The sequence below is a fragment of the Bactrocera oleae genome, chromosome 3 (genome assembly GCF_042242935.1).
Source record: "Bactrocera oleae isolate idBacOlea1 chromosome 3, idBacOlea1, whole genome shotgun sequence".
In the NCBI taxonomy this organism is placed as follows: domain Eukaryota; kingdom Metazoa; phylum Arthropoda; class Insecta; order Diptera; family Tephritidae; genus Bactrocera; species Bactrocera oleae.
The window spans coordinates 92470560-92490375 of record NC_091537.1 but is presented as its reverse complement, the minus strand read 5'-3'; the positions used below and the strand labels follow the sequence as shown (position 1 = coordinate 92490375).

The following is a 19816-nucleotide window of genomic DNA, read 5'->3' as shown; positions in this document are numbered from 1 at the left end:
AACACGTCCTTAACACCGGAGGAAGCCGCTCATTAGTCGGAACCGCCGATATCAGACTAATAAAACATGCATTTGCCACGCAAACTGAACGATCAAAATTAAGATCTTAAAGAGAAAACTTTTTATTATAGATTCGGTGCAAGAACTTGTTATATGATACTTTTGAATAAGAATTCAAAGACCTGAAGGTTGAAAGACCTTTAAATTTCAAATAACATTTAAAAATTTTTTTTGATAATAATCAAACAAAGAAGGTCTTTTTAACCTATTCTTTTTTAAGAGATAAAATGGTTGGATATTGGTGTTGAAGGGTATACCAATGAATTATTTCTTTTGGCAATCTTTACACGAGAGCTCTGCCAGTGCAACGTAGTCCCGAAAGCTATATTTTCAAAAACATCTTCCAAATTAATAGTGGGTTATCATGTATGATTTTTTTCTGCAGCTATAGCGCCTCACCTAAATATATATATTTACGGCGCACACATACAAATATTTTATATAAACTGTTTTTGTCGTTGCGTTGAAAGCTTAAAAGCATAGGTAGGTACTTACTGCCACTCTTTTTTAACTTTACAGTTTTTTGCACGGCATTTCACTTTCTGACTGCACTCTTTTCGTACATACTCACAAAAAAACAAGTAAAAGCGTTAACTTCGGTTGCACCGAAACTATAATACCCTTCACGAATAAAAATGTTTTACATACAAGAACTTGATTTTGAACGATCAGTTTGTATAACAGCTGTATGCTATAGTTGTCCGATATTGGCGATTCCGACAAATGGGCAGCTTCTTGAGGAGAAAAGGACATGTGAGAAATTGGGGGACAAGTTCGCGTATAAGTAGACCGTCGGACGTACGGACAGATAGACGGATAATGCGAAATTGACACAGCTCGTAATGCTGATTGTATATATATATATATATATGTATATACATAGATATACAAGTATATATCTTATAGCGTCTTCGACGCTTCCTTCTGGGTCTCAGAAACTTCGTGTTAAACCTTATATGGTATACCCTGTTCAGGGTATAAAAAAAGTTTGCTTTTTTTTGTGTATTTACATTTGTGTGTCATTTGCGTTGTTTTCGGGAGGCACGCAGCGCAGTTGGTAAAGCGCAACGTTATGAATTTTTAATATGCTTTTATGACAACTTGTTTTTGCTGTTGTTGTTAACTTGAATAGGGTACGTGCCAATTTTTTACTTTGAAACCGACCGAAACTGGTAATTGTGCGGGATTGGCGAATTAAGGCAACTATTCGAGTAACTGCTGGAGTTCCTTGTTTGTTTTTGTTGTTGTTGAGGTTTTATTAAAATTCAAAATACGCGCTCAGCGATAATGGCACGAAACGAGAGGAAATATACACACGCATACAATATACAGATGTGCACAAAACTGAATTCTAGATAGGCTTAAAAGGTGCGCTCTGGTGAATTCGCTTTGCGTTGAACTTTTTTACTTGAAATTTATTTACAACTCTTTAGATGAACCCGACTGCTTACCTCGATTTATTTTATACCGCCCACTGTTATTGTAACGGTTTTTGATGTAAGCTAGAGTGTGGGCGGTAATATGCGGTAACAAGTCCAAAACTTGCCGTTTTTTATCAGAAATAATTTGCTTTCTTTTGAGGCGTCTCGAATAAAATTTTTCATATTTTTCAACACGGTTTTCATTACCGCGCTCATTGATACCCTTAAACATTTTGACAGTTTGACATGTCACACGTGAGCACAAAATTTATTGCTTGCCGCTGTGTGTGCTCTTTTATTTTTCACACTCACACACACACACACATGCATACAGCAAACACGCATACAATTGATTTGATTATAAAATATTTGGCAAAATTTGCACGAAACTGTCAAATTTCAATTTGACTCGATTGCGCGCCGAGTGCTCACGTATTTGCATTCTCCCACGCACACGGCTGCATAACGGTACTTTAACTAGTACTATAAGAGTAGCAGGAGTTTTTGCTGCGCGTTCGCTATTTACATCACGCAACAACGTCTTTTATTGTGTTTGCATTTGCATTCGCTTTTGTTCCTGTGCGCATTTGTCGCGTTGCCAACTACTGATATGCGTCGGCGTGTGTCGTAGTTTTTCTATTTCACTCATCAAATGTCAGCTCATCAGGTTTTACTGTCAACACGTGCAGCCGTGCATAAACTTTTCAGTTATTGTTGTTATTGCAGAAGTGACTTTGTGACTCTGATTCGCCTATGTATGTATTTTCCCTTTAGGGACTGAGGAAAAGCGGAACTATTGTACTGCCTCTTCTAAAAAACTTATTCGGAATCGTTGGGCATTCGAGATTGGCAGATCATGTAAGAGTCAGAGGCTATTGTGAGATACACTGTTACAGTCGATTTAAAGTGTAAGCTGTACGAATTATCCTACATCCACAGATCGTCGGTCTAAATGCAATGCTTGAGTCTTTCAAGTGATATGAGAGTTCTTCAGTATTAATATGTTTAGTATGGCACTATCATATACAATATTAAAGATTTCTTGATTTTTGATCTTTACAATTCAATAGCCACGATTGAAGCATACATATTTCTCTATTTCTCTTTATAACAAGTTCTCTTTACTTTTCACACAATTTTTACTCCCTTTCTTATCTCAAACAGATACTCCCGTTTGTAATCGTCATTTACCTCATTAACAATAGCGTCAAGCTTCTTCCGTATTACACATGTTTGGATGTCCGGTCCTAGCGGAATTGCCGGAAATAGCAAAACCGATGAGCTTGCCAGAGAGGGCGGGCACCCGTACCTCAATTTCATGCGATTGGATGCGAGTCGGTGATCCCTTGTTATCTTGCGTTCTAGCGCTGAACTTTTGGATCTCCCGCGAGCTCTATAAGCGCGGGTCAATAACCAAAGCTTGAGCGGCTGCGAAATTCTTTTGTTATAGAGTGAACCCTAGAGGTGTTCTGAAGTATTAGCTCCTTAGCAAACCTATCGAAGTGCCTGGGATTGTTATTAACTGCCTTAACATATTTGTAGTAAGCTCATTAGGCTTTGTCGATCTATGAGGCTACCTATCAATCTATATATCCGCGGAACTTATTGTGATTTAATTATTTCAACTTTCGTTTTATAAAAATATTTAGTACATCAATCATATTCTGCTGTGCCACCACCTTAACGAAATATATATTTACTCACACGCTTTAAAAATCCAAAGAGCACTATCAAATCGCTATTCTTGCGCATTAAAACGATGCACTGACAGCAACATCAAGTGAAGTGCTGGCGTTGACGCTAACGAGTCAATAAGTAAACTAGTGCACTCCGCATTTGGCGCGCCGCCTAGAACTATGCTAAACTATGCGTCACGCTATTGCATTTTGCGCCAAAATTTACACATTTCCACAGCTATTATTACCCGAGGCAGCGGAAGTGAGTGAATAATGTAGAAAAAAAAGGGAATAAGTGAGGTGAAAATGTGGTGTGGAATTGCCTGGAGGTGGAATTTTTTATTTTAGCTGGAGCGTCGACGAAGATTTCTAAGCTGTTTAGCACTATTTTTGTTAAGTGAGTCTTCCTTATGTAATTCATGTCATCCCTTTGCTACTTTCTCTCTTTAAATGGCTGTACATTTCGGCTTCAACAACTGTTGAACTGATGATTTTAACGACTGGCAGTTTAATTCATTTGAAGAGAGAAATAATAATCAAATATTCAGGACCAAAAAAAAAAAAGTTTCAAAGTAATATCTATGCAGCAGCTGAAATTATAGCACACTTTTAGGCAACTAATACACTTAAAGTAGCAATTGGCAATTACATTTTAAATTATATAATTCGCAATTTTTCATTGCACTTCTACTAAGAAATTGGTCTTTGCCACCTAAAAGTATGCAAGATATTATTTTTTTTCTATCACTCCGAAAAGCTTTCTTGCAACATGCCAACTAAGACAATTCTATTCCCAAAATCCCCAAAATAGTTAAGGCGACAATGTTTTGCTGATGACACTAACGCTTAGAGCCATTTGTAGCAACAAACTATCAATTTGTGTGTGTGTCTGCGTATGTGTAAACGTTGATACGCTCTCGTGAACTTGTGATTCCGCATAAATGATGCATGGGTTTGTTAGTGTGGCGGAGACTTGTAGCCAGCAGCTACCAGAAGGTTAATTGCAGCACATTTTATGGTCAACAGCAATCATGGAGAGTAGCATATTTTAAGGCGTATGAGCATTTCGAGCATTCACACTGCAGAAACACTTACGCACACACATTTAGGTTGTGATGGCTGTGTGTGTGTGTGCTGAAACGTTGTGAACATTTTCTTATGGGCGTGTGCTAAGCAACGCCCCCAAGGGATGTTAATTTAAATGTCTTCACAAATTCAAGCTTCCATATAAGTATCCACACATACATACTGCATCTCTTCACACACATACGCCTAAGTAACCGTTAGTGCGCTGGTGCTTGTGCAACTATGCTTCCTTACGCTTTAACCTCAATTTTGATTAACAATGTCTGCCAAATGGAGTTGTCAACAAGCGGCAGAGCGTAAAACGAAGGTAGATGACGCCGAGCAGATCACGAACAGTGAAGCAATGCACATCAATTGACGGTAATCAAAGTAGGCGAGCCCAGGCAACAGTTGCTGTGTTTGTTCAGTGTGTTCACTCTGATGGGGAGGTGAAACATTACAGTACTAACAAATTGAGTGGATTTTGAAAAATTACAGCTACTTTGTGTGCTTACATTAGCAGCTGCGCCAAGCAGTGACTTTCATTGCATAAGCCAACACAGGCAGTCAACGCGACAGTAGAGAGCAAATATTTGGAAGTTTAGATCGAAAGAAAGTTGTCACCTTTTTTTATTCGATAGGAGTAGTACCGAAGCTATAACACCATATATACAAACAAAAAAAGTTTCCATACAAGAGCTTAATTTTGATCGCTCAGTTTGTATGACAGCTATATCCTGTAGTTGTCCCGTATAGACGATTCTGACAAATGGGCTGCTGTTTGAGAAGAAAATTACGTGTGCAAATTTCAGATCGATATCTCAAAAATGAATGGACTAGTTGCCGTATATACAGACAGATAGACGAACGGACATGACTAAATCTGCTCAGCTCGTCACACCGATCATTCATATACAAGTAAATACTTTATAAACTTCGTGGCAAACTTAAAAATCGTTGAACCCTGCCCGATGATGCCGATAGGTAATAGATACCCCTGTTGCAGTTGGAAGGCATCGTTGCTTTTCAATAGCACAGAACTTAGGTAAGAAATCTTACCATGGAAGCGAGTACAAAATAGAGCTGGAAGGTGTCATCCGATCAGTGGCAGTATCGGACGGAGCTTACAGATATCTGGCGTCCTCCGTAATAAGGTAGCCCTTCTTCGATAGCAGGGAGGCCTATGCGCAAGCGGACATGCTTTCGCCTACCTTGCAGAGTCCAAAACTAATGTGTAGAGCTGTTTAGTCGAAGTGACCGAAACCCATATCGTCTTCTCCACCTGACTCTAACTCCTCCGTTTTGGCTTTTTCCATTCCACAACAGTGTCTGCATCAGCAGCTGGTGCTAAGACAGCGGCAGCAGCAACAGTTTTTAAAAAAAGCCGCAAGGAACTAGTTGTTTTGTTAAGAGGGAAGCTTTTTCGACGAGCTCTATATCAGCCAGCACAAAGGTAGGAGCTAAATTTGGTCCAGGTGCAAAGACTAACAGTAGCACTGGAGCTATAACTAAACCTATCTCCAGGAAGGAAACAGCAAAATCGGAGGCTGGAACCAAGCCTTGTAGCCAGCGTCTGGCTTCAAAACAGGTCGAGGAAGGAGGTGCCAAACGTGACGTAGCTAGTTGTGCATGCTGTCTACCTGCTCAGAAGGGTACAATGGTATCCGCTAACTAATGAGAAGCTTATGAAGGAGCTGCAGGAATTAATTGATTGTACAAAAGCGGTTCTAACCAACTTTTAGATCGCATAACTTTGTGAGAGAGAACTGAAATTTAGCATGACAGCTTATAAACGGATATCAATGGATTGGATATAGTCAGCTAATAGTAACATATTGATATAAAAATTGTGAGATTTGACAGCAGCGATCTTTGGTCGTGGAAAATTAAAGTTCAGAGTAGTAATACCATACAATTTTGAAGTATATAAAGACTTACTTGTCGCATTTACAACTCCTCCGTCTTATAGTTTTCAATTTTTTTCTTATCTTAATGCCAAGCAAAAAAATGTGGAAAACGGTTGGCCTCAAGGGCCATCCCTGCAACTTCCCTCTAATTTCATACGCTAACGTTCAAATTTCGCTTTTTTCACTGCTTTTGAGCTCTTCGAAATTTTTCGTTTTCGATATCTAGCAAGTGAATCAACCGATTTCGACCCGGTTTGCGGCAAACGATGTGTTTCTTCAAGGTTTAGAACTGATTAGTTTTTGGTGTCGATCGGTCAAGTCGTTTGGAAAAAATTTTTATTTTTGAGATTTCTCGAAATCTGCTGGTCCGATTGGGTCCAAACTTACACGAAATTCAAGTGCAATGAAACCCTTTGGAATGCCGTTTAGTTCATTCAAATCGGTTGAGCAGTTTAATAGTTATAAGAGGGTCACATACATCCACACACACACACATACAGACATACGGACATCATCGTAGAAATGTTCGGCGAAGCTTCCTCGACCCTCAGAACGTCGAGATCTGTTGAGAACTCGATTTTTGAAAAATGGGGTGAAACCAATATCTTCCCGATTTTTAGAAAATTTTCCATTTTCTTAGCGGGAAGTTAAAAAATTTTTTGCCCTAAACTAATCAGACTTCGACCGTCAATAAACGACTAGGTTTACGTAGAGACTTTTTGTATAGCATTAAATTTCCTACAAAATCTATGAAACGAGATAGATAGATTTGAATTTTGCTCTCTGATAATAGGAAAAAATAGAAAACTGTAAGGCGGAGGATCTTCCTGTTACAATTAAGATCTCATACTTGGAGAGATTTGCTCAGAGATGTCTGAGAACCTATTTTTTCGAGTACCAAACGAAAAGAATATTCGTTTTTTTTTACTCACCCTAATATACATATATACATACATACAAGTATATATTGTATATATGTATATATAGAACTACCAATGGAACCTTTAAAAGAGAAGTATCACTTGTACATACAATAATTTATTGGTAAATATTTGCAGGAACATTGAGTATAAGATCGAATAATTGCGATTGCAAATGGTTACCAAAATTAGATGTTTAAATTAGTTTAAAAGTTTCCTTATAAAAACAATGTTTATACTCGACGAATTGTAATCAAACTTAACATAACTTTCATTATAATAAACAAATATGAGGCTATCGAGCAGATTATGTTGACCACTTACAAAGGTGTAATTTGACTACACTCACTACAAAAAATTTAAAAACTCCTCAATTATTTTTTTATATTATGTATATATACAAAATTATTATTCTTTGAACTTTTGCTTTAATTTTTAAAAAATATTTGTCATAATTACTTATATCATAAATCATCATTTTCTTATTAGTTATTTTAGCTTTTGTTGAACATTTAATTAAATTTATAACTTTGACGAATAACTATGGTAATTTAACCATAATAATTTCTATTTCTTTCCATTATTAGCTCTCTTCTATACGCCAAGTGTTGGAGCGTAGTGCATTGAATAAACCAGATGCTGAAACAAACGGGCAGCACTTGCCGTGCAGGCCTGCTCTGGCGCATTGCGCTTCTTTCTTTGGTGGTAAAATTATTCTTTTCGAGTTTTGTTTCTTCTATTTCTTAGTTTTGATTTCTATTAACAATTATAAATTATTTCAAGTCATATGCTTTTAAAATTTTTAAAAAAAATGTGAATTTTAACTACTCACAACAGTTAGATTGGTCTAAAATAATAATAGTATCTTAAAACGATCTGGTATCGAAATAAAAAAAAAACATAGCACTTTAGCGCATATCGAATTCAATTTGATAACATTGTTGCTGCAATTACATGTAAAATTTGTGACAAGAGCGCGAGCATAAAAATGTCGAATCGAACACAGCTCATTACATTTATTATACATATATATTCGACTTAAATTGTTATTTTTTTGGTATTTTTGTAGTTAAATTCCATTAAGTTTTACAACAAATATTTATTTTGTTTATAAGTTTTTCTAGTATTGTATTTTAGCGATTTGTGGTGTCTGCCAGTCTGTGATAAGCGACAGCTTTTTGTTCATCTTGGTATTGTTGTAAAGGCTGTCATAGCTTTGTGGTTGTATTAGTTGGCTTTTCATATTAAACTGCTGAATTTGTTTCCAGTTATTATTTTTCATTTGCAATTGTTGCAAGGGCTCAACACCCGAACGTTGCTTTTCCTGCATTTTACTCTTATTGTTGCGATATTTTTGCAGCACAAAGGTGGGTAGGTCGACGAGCAAAAAGTAGGCCAACTCCATAGTGCTAATCAGCGAGCAGCCGAGAAAGAGACCAGCAATGCCACCAAAGGCGACTGAAAACAGCAAAATAACACAGATTTACCGTTTAAGAGAAAAAGAGAGAAAGGAGAGAAAGGAGGCTGTGCCAATAACTCACCCATCAAGTCCACCCAGCCGAAGATTAAACTTGTGCGATAAACCATCATTGTCTCGAAACGGTAATGTATGTCCAAATCAACATATGACTGATTGCCGCGCATTTCCGGTGATAGAAATGATGGACGCGCATCCGCCACATAGTTGAGCGAGTAGCAATTGCGGAAACACTCACACACCATGCCCTCGTGATAGTTGCGTACATATAATTTCTCCTCCTCTCGATGAGAGTATGCAAAGCGTTCTGTAAATATTAAGTTAGAGTGAAGGAGAAGTAGAAAGTAGAAGAGTAGACGAAATTGAGATTCGAAGAGCGAGAATAAGTAAGCGGAACTGCAAACTATTGCTCAGTTCATGTATTACCGTTATTCTGCGCCAAACACAACAGGTCCTTGGCTTGACAGCTGGGATAGGGTCCTGAAAACGCAAATAAAGTAAGTTTTAAGTAGTGAAATTACCCTAAAGTGAATGTGTGCCACATGTTGCGAGTATGAGTGTGCGTGTTTTATTGATGATAAATTGGCGAGAGAATGAGTTGCGCTTTTGATGACTTGTACGTGCTTACCAGGTGGAAATAGCAAATCCAACGTACAGTTACAAAAATTCACCAAGTACTGTTGATGGCACTCCGATTGGCAATTTTCAAGCATATAAACGTATCCTTGAAGTGTGCGAATATTGTCAGGGTACCCTTCATCCTTTTGTGTAGCGAGCAAATTGAAATAAAGAAAACAAACTTTAAGGTGAAAGCTTTAGGATCATTCAATATATTTCTCTCTGCCTTTGTTTCGCGAAATTTCTTTTGATAAAGAGGGTTGAGAGTAATGTGTGAAATTCTATGGTTCGGGGAGGCCTACAACTCAGAACCTTTATTAAAATTTTATTCAGAATAATTTCCCAGTGCAACACAATGGAATCTGTCGATACTTAACCAGATAGTCGGTCAGTTGTATATATAATCCTTTTTTTAGCTCTTATGAGATCAAATATATATATCAGATATGATATCTGACACTACTTATGGGCCTCCTTATGTGTGCTTCTCAGACACGATTCATTAAACATGCAGGATTAAAAGGTGCATTCAGAACAGAAAGAAGAAAATTTTTTAGTTATCTAGAAATGGGTGTCTACATAACCAAAGCTTTATAGCGAAACATAATTCGAGCGATACTGACTAAAACCCAAACGGTGGGAGCGCCCTTCAACCGAACTTATTCATTCACTGTACAGCTGCAAGTGCTTACATTAATTTAACACTAAACAAAATTCTAAGGTAATTCTACATAGAAGAAATCACTAAAGCTCCTTCCAGTACTTGCTTACATCGAAAATGCATTCTCTCAACTTAGAACCCAATCCACGCGTGTTATTGTCATAGAAATAAACGACGGGCTCCACTTCAATCATTGTGTGTGTATTTTCTGGTATGGTCATCGGTTCTTTATGCCACACGGTTGGCTCCACGATCATAACCTAAAAAAAATTTTGAAATTAATGTTGTTTTTATTAAAAAACTCCATTTCTCCACTTACATTTACACCCTTCTCCGTGGTGGTTCTCGGATAGTGCCTCTCAGAATTGACATGTACGCGTACCATGAGACCACTACCCGGACCGGCGGCGCCTGTATGCCAAGGCCAAAGCCTCTCAACTTTTTGCCTCTGACGCCCATCATCCGTTTCCAAACTGTTAAAAGCCCAACAAAGACCATTTTTGCTGCGTCGCAATGAGAAGATGTCACAACAGTTCATGGGGAAATGATTCCACACACAATGACTCAAGAACTCCTCGCAACGCCAAGTCATAAACATCATTACTTCGGTGAAGTTGACGTAGTTCAACGGATCGAGAGAGATGTTTTCGAATTTCATAAAACTCTGAAAGCCGGCAAACTTTATGTGATCAAAACTAGCAACAACAAGCTCAAAGAGTTCTTGAGTTTTCGCCGTTACATCGGGCTTCAGATAACGCCGCTTGGCTTCTTCCAGCCTTTCCCAATTCAGTTGGTTCTCATTGCAAATGGATACTACCGGAAAGCGAATGTGATAGACGGGCCAGCGCGTGCTATCCACCACAGTCTCCAGTCGTCCTTCGCTAAAGCGATCAGAGAGCAAGTGACTGACGTAAATGGCGCCAAGCAGAGCAAGCATGACGGTGAAGAACCAGACGCAGCTGTAGTAAGGGAAATTAGAAGCATTTGTTGTAAAAGGATTGAAGAAGCTAACCATAATTACTCACCGTTCGCACTTTCCAGCGCGCCTACTGAACAACCGATTGACGCCGTGTATAGTCGTGCTCTGGCCGAAGCGGAAGGCCAGTTCCCAGGCGGAAGCGCTGAACTCGCCGGCCGTGCGTCGTATTTTCTTCCACGATGGCAGTTGTATTATCATGCGCGGCTTTTGTGGCAACGGCGTATGACCCGGCGAGTAGGACAGCCGCAGCGCATTGGCTTGTGGTGCCTGAAAGCGTGTTGGATAAGCCATTTTATCGCGGTCGATTGGCTGTCCGATGCTAACTGAAAGTAAACCAAAACTAGAGCTTACCAGACTGGCTAGAAAACTATTTGCTTTTTCTTCTTCTATTTTTTTCCTTTGAGGACCCTATGTTTACCTAGTCAATGGTTTATTGACTTATGACCACAAATTATTTATCACCCACTGACCGTCGGGGTTTATTTGATTATGAGTGTGTGTTTCCGTGTATTTTCAATATGCGTACCGATTAATGTCTGCGCGCTTTCTGTATATGTGTATCTGAGTGCGCTTGCAAATGTTTACCGTTTGTACCATAAATATGAGTATTTACAAAGATTTGCAAAAAGTTTTCCACATGCAATTGTTGCCGGGCTTCTGAGCGCATTCAATCGGGTCATGGTCTCCATGTCACGTGTGCTGCTGGCACGGCACGGTGAACGCCTGCCTCAAGGTACATAAGCGGTTTTCTGATTTATGCTCTCGGTTCTGATTTCCACGCTTTGTTGTGAGTTTAACTTTGTCATCGGCGGGTTTGGTTTGCAAACAAAAATATTTACATACAAAATACAAGAGTGTGTGAGAAATTAGTAACCAAATCGGTTGTTTGCAATGTAAATGGACTCTGTTGCATGAATATGCGCTTTGAAAGTGATAAAGGACACTTAAGAAGTAAACAAAGGAACGTAATTAAATAAATAATTGAATATTCATATAAATACTAGTGCTTCACCGGTTCTGGTTGCAGTTAATAACGGTGTTTCTGAACTGGACAGAATAAACAGAACATAGAATTTGAAAGTGTAAAGATAGACTTTTCAGAATTTTTGTGAATATGTATTTTTTCTAAAAAGGAAATATTCAAAAACTGGTTTTTGGGAATTCTTTAGTTTAAGATCGCAGAACTGTGGCAGGTATTTCACAGAAGAGCCCAGATAGTAGCTCTCTCCTTTAACTTATCTTCTATATCTTGAGCTCCAGCTAACCATTTGCTATCATCGCTATTAGAGGGCTGTTTTCAAACCTTGAAAAGTTGTCTGTTTTTTCGACTCCACCTTATGTAAAACTCAAACTGCGATTTCTTCGGTCACTAAATTGTCTTCTTATATTAAGTATGGAAGTGTGCTAGTGAAAATCCATTGAAGATGAAATGACGGTGTTGTGACTTTAAGAACTGTAGAAACTAATTCCAACATATATAAATTTTCTATCTTCAAGAGCACCTTCCTGTTGGTTACTGGAAAGTCGATCTACAACACCGTTGGACTCAGTTATGAAACCGTCATCAACAGCAGTAATGAAAAAGGATATTTACGTTGTAAAGGTTAAGCCAAAGAGTGGAAATTCTCGTTCCTGTAAAACTGAAGAAGATAGTCACTCGAAATACGAAAACTGTCAAGACATTTGTCAACAGGAGTTGGATGTATATGGTAGAGAAACAAGCGTGCACGGTTTGAAGCGCATGCATAGCACTGGCACCGGACGAATGGAACGGTAAGTTTTCTGCGATATCTTGAAAATTAGAAACATGGAAATGTTAGTATTTTCTCATACCTTCAGCGCACTTTGGGCTCTGTGCGTCGTGTCCTCACTGTGCCTTCTCATTTATTTCAGTCAATACCTTGCCAATCGCTTTACTCATAGTGTATTGAAAACCACCATATACTCCACCAATTACCCCATCTACAAGGTACCATTTCCCGAAGTGACTATATGCAATAAGAATCGCTTGAATTGGGCGCGCCTGGAAGAGGTAAAGCACAAATTTCTGTGGCATGCACATCATAACACTTCGTACGAGCGGCTATTCGTGGAGATTGTCGCCATGTTTGACACATTCATGTTCGGCTACTTCGAACGTTTCGCGAATCTAACAGATAAGCCGATAGCGGAACTCAATTACATCAATTTCACTGAGGTGGCGCGTAGCATGACTTGGCGTTGTGAGGAGTTGCTAACGGATTGTGTGTGGCGTTATCACCCTGTGAACTGTTGCGATATCTTCATAAGACGACGCTCGAATTTGGGCATCTGCATGGCATTCAATTCGGTAGAATCGTCTAGAGGGCTTTTGAAACAGAAAATGGACTCGAAGTGGCCATGGCGTGTGGGCGACGGTGGTTTGAGGAACAGTCTGCAAGTTCGCACATTACTGAATGAAGATAAGCATTCGCCGTACTCGACCAATTCGAAAGGTATATCGGTGAGTTGAAAGAGAAAGTGTTCGCATTTTTGTTTATTGAAAATTTGCAACTTTTAACCTCTGTAGATCATGAATGTGCAACCCCATGTCTGGAGCTTTTCTTCTATCGATATACCGAAGGATGTTTATGCGCGTGTTTACCTCGATGCCTTTATGAGTTTCTACGATCCAGCCACGAAGCGACAATGCGTCTTTAAGGTAAACCACTATGCAAGCTCATGTGCTTGACTCAGAATTCACACTCACACAATCGAATGTATTGCAGGACGAAGAGGATAGTCCCGACTTTAAAACTCTTACCGGTCACGTTTATATGTATGAGAATTGCCTAGCTGAATGCCAGCAACAGCACCTAATGAAGTTTTGTAACTGCACTGTGGATATATTTTTCCCAATCGGACCCTATCCAATATGCAAATTGGTGGACTTTCCTTGTTTGGCACGTCACAACCGTAAGGATTGGAATTATGTTGGAAGGAATATAAAAAATAAACTTTTTCTTCTCAGATTTTGTTCAATATTTCCAGGAGTCAATTAAGGAGCCCTCTATCACCAATTATACTGGTATGGTCTGCAAGTGTTTTTACAACTGTCGTTCGGGGCGATATAATACAAAAGTGCGTACCAGACCTCTGCAACCGAAAGAGCATTGGAAAACGAACGATACTCTCTTGTTGGATATAAACTTCCAACGGGATTTTATTATCGTCTATAAAACGAATTTAGTCTACACTTGGATCGATTTGCTCTGTGAGTATAAAATACCATTTAGATCTATTATTGCTATTTTTATATTTTTCGTGAAAGTGCCTACGCATCGCTTAAGCAGCCGAATAGACAACGGAAAACTACACCACAAATTACCATTTAGCCGACCGGCGTTGCGCTCGTACAGGAAACGCAGCGAAAATAATTTAAATTTATATAAAAATGGTTTTCAAAAAATTAGTTACTAATTTTAGTGGAAATTCTTAGCTGAGTTGGGGTTGAAATTTCAGTATGTTCAGATTTTATTTTTATATTTAAAAATTAATGCGGAAAACGGTTAAAGTCAGTATTAGAGTTTTAAATGATGCTTAAAAGATTTAAAGCAAAAATATAGTTTTTGAGTGAAAGTTTAATTTTGGTAGGAGTTGAGTTTTTTGAACTCAAGCTCGTATTTGAGGTTTGGTCGTAACTTGTGGATGTCTGTAAGTTGGACTAGTTTTGGGTTTAAGTTGATTTGTCTAACTTGACTTTTTTTAAGGATTTTGAGAGCTTTCAAAGTGATTTTTAGTGTTTACTTAATTTAAATCTGATTATTGAAAGCACAATATCAATATCCGTTGTATTTGAACTCAGTTTAGAGTTTGTCGAATCAATTTAGAAATTAAATTAGTTTAAATTTAATTATGCGCGTTGAAACTCTATCGCATTGTAGTTTGTGTTTGACCTTAAGTTTGTGCTGAAACCAATGAAACGCGATGAGACTGTAAATAAGTATTTTGTGATATCTTATGTATTTGAGTCCTTTGTTGGGTTTTGAGTAAATTTTATGCAACATTTTGCTGGAATGTCTGATAAAAATTATTTCATAAAATTGTGAACATTATTTCCTTCCGTTTATGACGTAATTACTGACACTAGCACTACTTAATTAGTTTATTCGTTTACATTTTAATTACAAAATTCGCTCACTAACCCAAAATGTGCCGTTGTGTAATGTTGAGTCCTAATTACTCGCGTGTCACTTATTCACTGTTAAGTGAAACTCTTTTGCAAGCGTTAATGTAATATGCGAACCTTGTAAAATTTACTTACACGTGCTTGTAATTATAAGTATATATGAATGCAATACAACATATATATGTAAAAGCCTTTGCATGTACCGTTAATCATTTAGATTTTGTGCAAAAGGGCTGTTAATAAACTTGCAAATTTATCAGAAAATTTTAAACTCAATCAAATGTCAATCAAACGTGCATAAATGCAAAGAACTCAGACAAAATCCGACTTTCCAAACGATAACGAAGCAGACATTCAAATAAAAGTGTTGGTGTGTCTGTGTATGAGTAGGCACGCTCAACAAATTAGCACAAGGTCAGTCGCTGGTCTGGCAAAAGTATAAAAATCATGCAAAACTCCGTTTTTCGCGGACAGTCAATTGCCTACGAGAGTCATTTTTACACACGGACCAGCGCGTGCAAGCACTCACTCGCATTATAGAAAGTACTCATTCTTGAGTGAGGTTGAGTGGAGATATTTGAAGCGTATTAACATTAAAATAAATTGGGCTAATAATGCTATCACCGATAGTTTTCAAAACCCGCCATGCCTCTCGAAGAATGTTTAACTTCAGGGGTTTGTCTAGTGCAAAGAGGGTTAGCGTGCAAGAATCGAGTCCTTGTGAGAAAGACTGCAAAGTTTTAGTGAATTTGGTGCAAGAGTTCGGCCAGGAGACCACATTTCATGGCGTAAACGTTATGTTGGCGCCAGGTGTGGGGAAATTGGAGCGGTAAGTTATGATAACGGTGAAGTTGAAACAAAACAAAAAATATTCTGATACACACATTCCTGTTGCAGCGCTCTCAGCACGATCGCATTCGTTATCGCTTTTATACTACTGGTCTGCGTTTGCCTCTTTCTCGCGTCACGCTTTGCGAAAGGACAATTCAAGACAGTCGTCGAAAATACACACTTTCCATTACGTAAAGTGAAATACCCCGAGGTAACGATTTGCAATAAGAATCGGCTTAACTGGTCGCGTCTACTAGAGGCGAAGAATAAATTCCTGCTACCGACGCATCGCAATAACTCCAAAGAAGAGCTCTTTACCGAAATAATTGGACTCTACGACACGTTCACCTTCGGTAAGTTCGATCGTTTCGCGCAGTTAGAGAAATTTCCGTTACATGAACTTAATTATATCAATTTCACTGCCGTTGCACGCTTTATGGCCTGGCGTTGCTGGGAGATACTCACGCATTGCAAATGGCAGAGTAACGCGCATAAGTGTTGTGACATCTTCATGGAGCGCCGCTCACAGTTAGGTTTCTGTTTAGCCTTCAATTCGGTGGAAATGCCTAAAAAGCACAACTCCACTTGGCCTTGGCGCACGGACAGAGGTGGGAAGTATGCGGGCCTCGCCGTTAAGGTTATGTTGAATAAACAACAACATTTCACGGGCGGTATTGATGGCATCACGGTGAGTTGCTTACCAATTAAGTTGACTTTGGTTGCTTCAACTCATATTTTGCAGGTAATGATTGTGGAACCGAACGTCTGGTACTACATACCAATGAATATTCCCGGTCAGACGCGAACGCGCATCACTTTGGATGGTTTCCTTAATAAGTATGAAGACGAGACGAGGCGCGTACCTTCCAGTGAACGTGGTTGCGTATTTAAGGTGTGTGTGCGCGGTTATACATAGCTTACTCCTTAACAAGTTGCCTCCTATAACTTATTTACAGGATGAGCAGAATAGTGATGACTTCAAAACGCTTTATGGTCATCGCTATCGCTTCGAAAATTGTCAATCTGAGTGCCAGCAGGAGTATCTCATGAAGTATTGTAACTGTACTTTGGATATTTTTTTTCCACCGAGCCCTTATCCACACTGCAGACTCGTGGATTTACCATGCTTAGCAAAATATAACAGTAAATCGAACACATAAACGGTTACTTCTTACATTATTAGCGTTCATAATTTCTTTCACAGACTATCTAGTCAATTTCGAGATACCTGGTCAAGAAAAGTACATATCCAGCAAATATCCAGGCATTGTGTGTAGCTGTTTTGTGAGCTGCGATTCCCTGAACTACTTTGTTGCAATCAAATCGCTAAACCTTATGCACACGAAATCTGTGGAGAACCGCACTATACTTGATTTAGACGTGTATTTTGAAAAAGATTTCTTTACGAAATATAAGACGATTTTGGTTTTCACTTGGGTCGATTTGATTGGTACGATTTTTAAGGTTTAGCTATTACAGTTGTATTCTTTATCCAACTCTCTCTTCGCAGTTTCATTTGGCTGCACCACCGGACTGTTTTTAGGCTGTTCCCTTATAAGTATTGTCGAGCTGGGTTACTTCTTTTTTATAGTCGCACCGAGACGTATTAGGAAGAAACAAGGGCGGCCACATCAACTAAGACGAAGACCTTCCAGGGTCGAGCAGACTAAAATTAAGTTGAGAGAATATCGGGATGTGTACAGGGCACAGCCGAAGTTTTGAAATTAAGTTATTTTGAATAATATTTGTGCATTGTGTTTTAAGGGTAGAGTATGATCTTTAGGATTGGTTAATTGATTTGCCATGATTGGGGTTGTAGATACAAAAGACCTTGGTTTCTTATTGGGTTTTCTGAACTTAAAGTCGAAGTCTCTTACCGACGAATCTCATTATATTGTAGGTATCAGAAATTAAATAAATGTTTGGATATTTACTACTGTGTTTCTTATTGAATTCAAATTTGTGATAACTGATGTCAATCGTCTTCATGACTCTCGTATAAGGTGTGCGTCTTTGCTAAGTACATATTGGTGTATACATATTATAGTTTCAGTTGCGTCAAAGCCATGTAGGCCATATTTCATGTCTCAATATTTAGAACACTTTTTTAACATCATAAAGTTCTGAAGATTTAAAAAAATATGCATTTCATAGAAAAAAGTTCAAGGTATGAGAGACTTTCTGCAGTAAAACAACACCAACTAACGTACAAATTAAAATTGGTGAAAAGGGATTTATAGTTCTGGCAGTATAAATTATTAATACACGATCTTGATGTGTGTTTGTGATATAGATTCACCTGATAAATAAGAGAAAAGTTGTTGCTGAGCAAAAATCGTTACAAGCTCAAGTTCGAAGAGATAAGCCTTAAATGAAAGCAATTGGCTGAAGCAAGTTGTCATATAATTAGCTCTTCAAACACTTTGTAATTTTGCATTTCTAAAATATGCACTACACGTGCCATTTAGAACAACAAATTAACACATATTCAATATAGGCACCAACACACTCTCATCCAGTTCTTTACCACTGAATAGTATGTGGGCGATTGAATGCCGCCTGTCAGCGCCGCAGTTGCAATCAAACGTCAATCAAAATTAAATGTGTTTGTATTACAACTATTCATTATTACAATAAATTAAATAGCGCAGGTCACATAACGGCAAATACAGGCAATGCTTATAAACTTTATTGGTGCACACTCTTTCACTCGAGCGCCAGCGCTGGGCTGTAAAATATTAACAGTTGACACTAGTAAATAAGAACAACTTACAGACTCGTTTAACTCGAGGGTAAAAGTGAACATTTTATATGCCTAACAGTAATATGTAACATGCGTTCAATATAAAGTCGCCTGGCGCCGCCACCAGCAGCGCAAGTGAAGGTGCACGTGTTAACACCGCGGTCTCAACGATGTCAAACGAATTCAGGTATACAAATTTAAAGTATATTAGATGAGTTATTACCACAAGAGGTCGCACCGAATCAACGTTTGACCCGGATTTATCCGTCGCGGGAGAAAGTGAGTAAATATTTAAAAATCGTAAAACAGGTACTCCGAATTCGGTCAGCAGACCAACATACATGGCTTAAACAAGACATTCAAGGCAAATATGAATCACGATTGATTGAAAGGAGTAAAAAAGTATTAAAAAAAATTTATAAAATCTCTATATAAAAATATAATAATAATAATAGTAATGAAAAAATCTATTATGCTCTGTAGCAACATGTTGCAAAAGCATAATAAAAGGAAAATATTTGAAAAATAATAATATTATACAATTTAAACAAAAAAGCAAAACTTGGATAAATTTTTCTCATAAAGGACTCATAACACACATACACAATGACGTCTTTCTTGCTTTCAGCCTATTTTGGACCGTTGGCTTTCCCTGTGCATGTTGATCAGCGTGATACAAAAGCTCAATGCGCGGTACAACAAACAGTTGTTATCTCAATACATTATCCGTTTTATCGTATCGTTTTCCACGAATTGCATATATGTAATGAGAATCGCTTGAATTGGGCGCGTTTCACTTCGGCAAAAGAAAACTTTCTAAGTCCCGTGCACCAAAACACCGAGCTGGAATAAAAATTTACAAAAACCGTGGCACTTTATGACAATTTACGTCTCGGTAGTTTCGATGTATTTGAAAGCCTGGGCAACAAATCGCTTCACAATTTGGACTATTTGAATTTCACTAACGTGGCGCAATTTATGGCGTGGCGCTAAGACGAGCTGCTAACAAATTGCGTGTGGCGTCATAATTCAATGAATTGTTGTGATATATTGTATTTATAGCACGTCGCTCCGTATATGGCTTTTGCATGTCGTTCACTGCACTTGAAACAATGGCGGTACAATTAAGAGCACCGTTAGACGATATATGACAGTGGCGTGTCAGTCAAAATGGGCCGGGTAATGGTCTAAGCGTGCGAGTGCTGATAAATCGGAGGTCCATTATAGTTTACAGAAAGAGAAAGTATATAGAGAAATATATTGTAGTATTATAGCTGTTCTATTGCTTCGTGTTACTAGGTGGGTAATTTT

General features: G+C 38.3%; 3 protein-coding genes across 3 annotated transcripts; 2 read left to right on the top strand and 1 right to left on the bottom strand.

The window, feature by feature from the left end:
* Window positions 1-7562: 7562 nt before the first annotated feature.
* Window positions 7563-11103, bottom strand: LOC106624218 (pickpocket protein 19-like). Its single transcript, XM_036360035.2, has 7 exons — window positions 10831-11103; window positions 10125-10764; window positions 9916-10065; window positions 9155-9287; window positions 8953-9006; window positions 8591-8833; window positions 7563-8507 (listed from the first exon to the last, which is right to left on the bottom strand). Exons 1-7 carry the CDS (start codon window positions 11073-11075, stop codon window positions 8170-8172), a joined length of 1803 nt encoding a protein of 600 aa, XP_036215928.2. The 5' UTR covers window positions 11076-11103; the 3' UTR covers window positions 7563-8169.
* A 1233-nt stretch (window positions 11104-12336) lies between these two features.
* On the top strand, window positions 12337-14222 carry LOC138856127 (pickpocket protein 19-like). Its single transcript, XM_070106554.1, has 5 exons — window positions 12337-12557; window positions 12624-13266; window positions 13333-13464; window positions 13532-13718; window positions 13774-14222. The coding sequence occupies exons 1-5, from the start codon at window positions 12337-12339 to the stop codon at window positions 14220-14222; spliced, it is 1632 nt and encodes a 543-aa protein (XP_069962655.1).
* Window positions 14223-15590: 1368 nt separating this feature from the next.
* Window positions 15591-17584, top strand: LOC118681954 (pickpocket protein 19). The gene is made up of 6 exons (XM_036368590.2): window positions 15591-15760; window positions 15829-16450; window positions 16505-16654; window positions 16719-16905; window positions 16967-17212; window positions 17273-17584. Exons 1-6 carry the CDS (start codon window positions 15591-15593, stop codon window positions 17482-17484), a joined length of 1587 nt encoding a protein of 528 aa, XP_036224483.2. The 3' UTR covers window positions 17485-17584.
* Window positions 17585-19816: the final 2232 nt, after the last annotated feature.